Here is an 8,448-nt window from a genome sequence, read left to right as displayed (position 1 = left end):
AATTTTTTTCTTATTCTTATGAATTTAACATTAAAATTTACATTTTATTAATTAAGTAGCTATGGAACTTATAGAGATCTAGATTTCTGTGTCTTTCTTATCGGCTGTTCTTATTAAGAAGTTAGTCTATAGATAAACTGGCTTCATTTTTAGATGCTTAATTTAAAAACACAGACACAGAACATTATATCAAAAGAAGGTCCAATATAAAATGGGGACGAGGCCTGGATTGAAGGATTTTTCTAGCTTATCTTGTTTAGTGATATAAAAAATAGATGAATGATTTATGATTTTATCAATGTAGGGATCTCCCCTTACCAATGCAGTTGTTAACTAATATTATGAGAAAAGGAAGGAAACAAATATTTATTTTAAGCCTACTATGTGCCAAGTACTCTGCTAAATAAGTGCTTTATTAATATTATCACATTTGATCCTCACAACAAGCCTATGAGTTAGGTACTGTTTTTATCCCCATTTTAACAGTCAAGAAAACTAAGGCAGAAGTTAAGCAACTTGCCCAGGGTCACACAGCTAAGAGGAGCCTGAGACAGAATTTGAACTCAGATCTTTTGCTCTATCTACTGTACTACCAAGCTGCCTTATTTGTAATTTAGTGGTAAGTCCCAAGACTTACTAAAATAGATAGATGTTAAATGGCTCACCTAAAATCACATAGCTAGTAAGCATTAAAGGTTAGATTTGAACCCAGATCTTCTTGACTTGAAGCCCAACACTCTATCGACCATACTATATGTCCCCTGGGTACAGTTTGTTACATAAAGTGATCTCAAATTCTGATTACTTACATGGCATCCATATAGTAAAGCATTGTCCATTTAATTTCTAATTTAATTAATGTAATTAACAATAAGTAATAATTGTATATAATATAAAATAATAATTAGTTAATAATAATTCATTGAATTTCTCATCTAATTCTAGATTAAATTAAATTTCTAATTTGCGAGCCTTTGGACAAAGCTGAGCTTTATACTCTGTCTATCAATCACATGAAGCATCTTATTTGTTTATTAAAACTGTCCTAGCAAGGTGGCTTTCAGAGAAAGGAAAAAAATCACTTAAAGTTTCTAAAATTTAGAATCTAAAAAAGGAATAAAACTTTGCTTTTAAAAAACATTTAAATTCCAACTTCTTGGTTTTAATATTCTAGGTATAGATAATTAAGTGAATATTATTTAAGCAGCTTCAAGAATCACTAAATAAAAAGAAGATATATAAGTACAAAGGGGGCAGGTAGGTGTATAGTGGATAGTGCACCAGGCCTGTAACCAGGAAGACTTGTCTTCCCAAGTTCAAATCTGGTTTCAGACACTTACTAGCAATATGACCCTGGGCAAGTCACTTAAACCATATTGCCTCAGTTTCCTCATATTTAAAATGAGCTGGAAAAAGAAATAGCAAACAGGTCTAGTATATTTGCCAAGAAAACCCCAATGGGATCACATAGAGATAGACAAGACTGAAAACAACCAAATACAAGCAGCAGAAAAATAATGAAAGACTTCATGTAGTATGATTCACAGCACAGAATTATTGCTCAGGTTAAGTTGTTAAGAATCGACCATTTTGCCTGATAGAAAGAGGCAGCATAATGCTTCTATAAACATGTTATCAGTTTACACAATTACAAATTTTGTTATAAAAGTAATGACTTAATTGCCAAATAGCATGTTAAGTATCATATATGTTGCAGTTCTAAAATGTTAAGAATTATAGGATTATAACATTGTATCAAGGAAAAGTGTTCGTTTTTTAAAAATACATTCAATGGGGTATTTGGTTGGGGGAAAGAAAAGAAAGCTTCTAAGACTCAAAGACAAAGACAAAGAGACAAAAAGCTTCTACTTTTTCAATGTATAAAATAAAATCCTACATTCAACATGTGTTTTTTAAAAATTCATGCAGTGGTTTGAGTAAAAATAAAAGCTATTTAGAATACCAATAATAAAAGGAATTTCGTAAAAACCAAAGTTAATCGTCCACTGTTGCATTATCTCTGATTATAGAGGTGGGGAGTGAGACAGAGAGTAACGTGGATTCTGAATTTGGGCGGACCCAATTTGATGACCTGGTTCCATCACCCACTTCAGAAAAAGCTTTCCTTGCACAAATCCATGCCAGAAAACCTGGCTACCTTCATAGTGGAGCCGCCACTGGCACCATGCGCAGTGATATGTAAGTATCTCCCTTTCTGTGTGTGTGTGTGTGTGTGTGTGTGTGTGTGTGTGTGTGTGTGTGTGTCTATGTCTAAACAAAAAAATAAAATAAAAGACTGTGAGTACTGAAGAAAATGTAGAGATATAAGGAGGTTTTGCTTCATTCCTGGAAAGAGATGACACTAATAGCCTAACCTGTATGGAGAAAAAGAATTGAGTCTCTTAAATGTAGCAGAATGAGGAGAAACTTATTGGAAGGAACAACTATGAATAAGAAAGAGGCTTGGGCAGTCTGCTATCATTCTCTATAGAAAATGTCTAACAAGGAGAAAAAACAGAGAACATAATATAGATTTCCCCTTTCCCCGCTCCAAAAAAAAAAAAAGCTTACCTATTTGAAGAATCAAAAATGAAAGTGATTGGCTGCCATTTTGAAATGATCGGCACTTAGCCAGAGTGATACATGAAAGACTATCCAAGAAGGGTCTGGGATTCTGTCAACTTGGGGAATTCACATTATGAAATACTTTCTATCAATACAGAGTTTGCCCATCTGTGACTGAGTTGATAATTTTAAGAAGTTGTCAGAAGCACAGAAAAACTTAAGTGACTTCACTAGAGTCACACAACCAGTCAAAGGTAGAATTCAAACCCAGGTCAAGTCTTTCTGAAGCTAAGCCCAGCTACTGTGTATTCTACTTCTGTATAATATTAATCTAAAATTATCATTGCCTTTGTTTAAAAACCAATTGCTAATAAGTAGAATATAAAACAGAAGGTCAAAATATAATAGTTATTAAAGTTTTTATCCTTTGCTCTGTGATCCATCATTTCATTTGTTTATTCTTTGGAATAAGTTCATTTATCCTTGTGTAAATAAACATTCACTTTATTTTATATAATAAAAAATTATCATATTGGTTATCTGTAATTTTCTTTGATGCAACTCTAAGACTTCAGTCCAAGGCTTAAACAATCTAATCTCCTGGATATTCCTGATTATGTGTTTCTCTCTGTAATAGAGAAACTACCTTTCAGTGTCTTGGATACAAGAAAGTATTATTTTAGAGGGCATTTTTATTATTTATTAAGAATGAATATAAAATTACAAAGAACGTAGATGAAAATGGATAGGAGAATTAATGAAGAAATTGCTGCTAAAAATGGTTATACCTGAAATTTATAGAACCTTTTTCATATATTACTTCACTAGATCCTCACAACAACCCAGTGAGCTACAAATTATGGATATTATTGTCCTCATTTTGTATATGTGGAAACCAATATCCAAAAGTTTAAGTGACTTTGAAGAAATCACAAAGTTTCAGTCAAGATTCAAGATTTCAGAGTCAAGTCAGGTCTCAGACTCCGAACCTAATGCTCTTCTCATTAAACCATGCGGCCTCTAAAGAAAACATAAAACATACATCTGTTATGAATTTTTTATCCATATTTTCCCTTAATTCCAGTTAATTTCTCTTTGTGCCCAAAATCTGTTTGCTCCAATTAATGTTATTCTTGCATTTTAGGGTTACAGAAGATGGGGACCCCTATGTGAGGACTGAGGATGAAAATTACGAAAATGACTCTGTTCGTCAGTTGGAAAATGAACTCAAAATGGAGGAATATCTGAAGCAGAAACTACAGGACGAAGCTTACCAGGTATCTGAGTCACACACACACACACACACACACACACACACACACACACACACACACACACGCTGTTCCTTAGTCTTCCCCCGATAGGAGGCATTGCAACTCTTTTCATAGCTGACCCTTGATAGAATTAGTAAAATTCATTCATTCTCACTTTCCTAGGGATTAGAAAGGCCTCTTTCATCAGAGTATTCCTGATTATAAATTAGATCATTAATAAATAGTCAAGTATTATTAATACAAATTATTTCTATTAATTACTCAAAATTATTTTATTTGAAACTCCATCTCGAATGTCAAGAAAAGCCTTACTAAGGTTGAGGGAAACATGTTGCCTTTATTGTACCCAAAATGAACTTTGGTAGAAATTTATTTTTCTCTTTCTGAGTCTTATGGCACTATTTTGAGACTATTTATCTCATCATATTTATTAGAAACCTCTTTTAGAAGAAATAACAGATTTTCTCCTGAAATATTTTAATACTCCTACAATATCTAAATAGTTGTCTTAATTTTTTACATTATATATGTAATAAAATTACATTTTATTATTATATTTTAGTGGCTATGTTAGTTATCAGATGAGAATAAATAATAAAAGTAAATTAAAGAAGCAACTGGGTGGCTCAGTGGATAGAGAGCCAAATATGCCAATGGGAGGTCCTGGATTCAAATCTCATCTCAGAGACATCCTAGCTGTGTGACTCTGGGAAAGTCACTTAATTCCAGTTGCCTAGTCCTTTCTTTCCTTCTGCCTTGGAACCAATATTTAGTATCAATTCTAAGACAGAAGGTAAGGGTCTTTTAAAAAGTAAATTAAAACTATTTGTTCCCACTTTTATAAGGAAAGTAGAGAAAGTGCACTAATGGATTCCTCTTAAAGACAGATGGCAGAGCACAATATTCCATTGAGAAATTCTGGGAAAATTGTAAGATCCAGATTTATGTACAGATGGATATGTCAGACCTTCAGAAATACTACAATGTATTTGCCCTCTTGATGTCTCTTATAAAGCATCAGGTGGGAAAGAGCAGAAGATAGCAAAGATTCTCAAAATCTGATCATACTGATTACTTGAAGGAACCAAGGACTGGGTGGTACAGTGGATAGAACACTGGACCTGGAATCAAGGAATACTCATGTTTCTGAGTTCAAATGGGACTACAAACACTTACTAGCTGTGTGACCCTGGGCAAGGCACTTAACTGTTTGCCACAGTTTCTTCATCTATAAAATGAGCTGGAGAAGGAAATGGCAAAGCACTCCAGTGTCTTTGCCAAAAAAAATCCAGATGTGGTCACAAAGAGTAGGATACAACTGAGATAACCCATCAGGCAAAGTAAAGACTTTCTGGGATCTCAGCTTTTTGGAGGGTTTTCCTATGAAAAAAAAAGATTTCTATATATTCTGCTTAGCCCCAAGGAAAAATCAGAACCACTCGGTAATAGTTACAGAGATTAGAGTTCAGTATATGACAAAACTAAGGAGCAGCCTGGCCTAATGGATAGAGAGCTGGCCTCAGACTCAGATAGAACTAGGTTCAAATTCCATCTCTGACACTTACTGGCTTTGTAAGGACCCCGGGGAGTCCTTTAACCCCTTAGCAACTCAAGCAAATCTCTAAGACTTTAAATTGCACAACAGGTATCATCTACATTACTAGAGGGACCTGGATCATCAGGAATTCTCTAAACCAATAAATCATGGTGCAGCTTTTTTGTTTTGTTTTGTTTTGTTTTGTTTTTAATGAAGAATTGTCTAATGTTAGCTATCTAAAACCAGAGTGGCCCACCTCAGGAGAGAATGAATTAGAAGTCTATAACTTTAGTTTGGATAACCACTTATGAGGAAAGTTTTTGGGGGGAATTCAAGTTTTAGGAAAGGTTTAGACCCAAAGACTTTAGCCCACTAAGATCTCTTCCAACCCTAAAATTCCCTGATTCAGAGAGAGAGAATAACATGTTTTTTTGATGATGATAGTCTTTCCTAATCCCTTAGATGCCTTGCTATGTGTAATTTCCCCTTTGTTTTTTCTTCTCTAGGAACAAGAGACATTTTATGCTTTTTAGTGAGGTTCAGGGACCTGGCGCACATAGCCAGTTCTGTGCCTCTTTGTGGGCACAGATTGTCTTACCTAGCTACAGAACCTCCTGAATAGCCAGGCAAGCTTTCTCTGCACTTACTATAGTGTCTGTCATTTTCTTGACAGACACATCATTGAAAGGAAGGAAAAAAAATGATCTTTTCTTTGACTTTATTACATGACGTGTTAAGTTAAAATTTGAAACATTCTCTCTGGAGGAATATTCGGCGAAGGGAAATAGTTCCCTTCCTCCAACCAAAGAAAAGAAAGCATATAGCAGGACTCAGCTATAACTCTAATGGGCAATGATTTGATAAAAGAAAACACAATTCAAATCATCTAATTGTAATTCTACATGAAGACAGTGCCCAAATCATAGCTCTTAGCTCCATCTTTGCCATGATCACTGTATCTTTTTATCTTTGGGCTTTAACTCCAGACATTTAATTAACTTTATCAGTTTAGTCTCTAAAGCGCCTTGGGAAGGATCAGATTTCAAAAATAACTAATACATTGGCTCAGCTGATTTTTTAAAAATGTGAATATATCTCTCTCTGCATTAAATTGAGACAGACAGATATCTAAATTTATGTGTAAATAAATATAGATATATAAAATGCTGCAGAAACCTCCAAAAACCTGCTAAAATCAAAACCTATATAGATTTCTTTTTCCTAGGATGTTCACTACATTCCACAGCAGGGAAGAAATATGTCACTTTGCTTGGAATCATGCCATTAGAAAGTCTCAGGGAATTTTGACTGATGATATCCCCACATGTTTCTCATTTGGCTCTATTTCATGTACACAGAGAGATGTGGTAAAATTATCAATGCCCGGGTTCATGTTTTTATAGGCTCCTCAGCTTGGCCTCCCTCTTGGAGCTCAGTTATTTCTGGCTTTGGGTAACACCAGGAACTATGACTACAGGAATTCCACGAGTTAGGGGGAGGCCACCCTTCTGCCATTCTCTACAGAACATTGGATCTGATATTTTTAATGAATCAGGGTAATGAACTGATGGGTAAAACGTGTTGAGGAAATACTCAGAGTTTTACAATCTTTTCTTTGAGATCAAGAAATATCTTTTGAGCTGAAAGCTGTTTTCAAATTGCTTTCTCCTCTATGTTCAGATACCACAACGATAGACAGAAATAAAATATCACAACTACACAAGAAATGTGTCTGAAAGAATTTAAGATGCTTTTCTGTGAGCGTACAGATGTCTGATTATGTAAATGCTCCAGCCACCATTCCTTCTTCTCTCTCCCTCCCCCAGGTCCACACTGCTGCTCTCTTTGTGTGCTTGGCTTTCATCCAAATAATTCACCAGCCTGGCTGCTTCACTGACTTGATATGTCACCTCTCTTGTTTTATGTCCTTTTTCACCCACAGGTCAGCTTGCAAGGTTGAGTGCATATCCCTCTATCACTTTCCTCTCAAGTAAGTATCCTCTTTAATTAGGACAGAACATGGCTACTTCCACTGAATTCTGTTCACGTGGAACTCAGATTCACAATCACTTTGTTGCTGGTTTTTTGTGTCTGCATGTGATGAGTTATCTCCTTTCCCTGTTGGCGTCAGACAATCATATCTGTCTATGGAGTATTTCATGATAATTCTACTAAAGGCTGGCCAGCATCTCCAGAACCAGAATTTTTCACTCCGATTCAGTAGGATAGTTGGCAGAATTCCTTCTACTATACTCCAAAAATCAGCCCGAAACACTCACAAAGTCCACATAGCAACAATATCTTCTTGCTTGTTTCACATTTCCCTAATGGATTCCAAGTTTCTATCCTTTATAAAATGGTAGATGAGGGGTTCTTAACCTTTTTTTTTTGATCCGAGGGACCTTTGGTAGTCTGTGGCATAGGAAGCCTCTAAACCACTTCTCAGAATCATATTTTTAGATACATAAAATGTGCAATATTACAAAGGAAACCAATCATATTAAAATAGAAATCAAAATGTTTTTAAAAGAAAGTTCACAAGCAACAGGCTGAGAAGCCATACTGTAGAGGCAAAATAGAGAAGCAGGGGGCTTCATCAACTTTATAATCTAGTCAAAAAGACTAAATATGCTATGATCTGCTAGCTCTCCTGGCTTCTGGAAGGCTACACAAGTAAAACCTTGGTTTGGCAGGTGCTACCAAGCTGGGAAAGCTTCTTAACCAGTCCCAGACACGGACTCTGACTCCATCGGCTGAGAACCAGCCAATGTTTCGAAATTCATGGTATGAGAAGGTTCACCCCAAAATGATCTTCCATTTTTTCAGTCACAGCAATTCAGGGAACAACCTTCCATACACCCCACACCCCACTGAGGCTCACCAGGGAAGTATTCAGCACCAATGGAAATCCTCCCCACATCAAAGAAATCAATGATTTCTGAAGCATTAAAAAAAAATAAAACCCTTAACTTCTACCTAAGAATCAATACTATGTATTGACCCTAAAAAAGGAGTGGTAAGAGCTAAGATATATGGTTCTCCCTTTTCTAGGGAGGCTTTTTCCTTTTTTTT

General features: G+C 35.5%; 1 protein-coding gene across 1 annotated transcript in view; it reads left to right on the top strand.

Annotated features, from left to right (window-relative positions):
- The window catches only part of DTNA (dystrobrevin alpha), a 458,249-nt gene that overhangs the window by 437,790 nt on the left and 12,011 nt on the right, over positions 1-8,448 (top strand). Inside the window, exons 21-22 of the mRNA XM_044666412.1 lie at positions 2,031-2,199; positions 3,710-3,842. Of these exons, the coding sequence (XP_044522347.1) occupies positions 2,031-2,199; positions 3,710-3,842 (302 nt within the window). The remainder of the gene's footprint in view (positions 1-2,030; positions 2,200-3,709; positions 3,843-8,448) is intronic.

The sequence above is a fragment of the Gracilinanus agilis genome, chromosome 1, assembly GCF_016433145.1.
Source record: "Gracilinanus agilis isolate LMUSP501 chromosome 1, AgileGrace, whole genome shotgun sequence".
In the NCBI taxonomy this organism is placed as follows: Eukaryota; Metazoa; Chordata; class Mammalia; order Didelphimorphia; family Didelphidae; genus Gracilinanus; species Gracilinanus agilis.
Note: the sequence above shows the minus strand (reverse complement) of the source record. Positions and strands in the feature narration are given on the sequence as shown.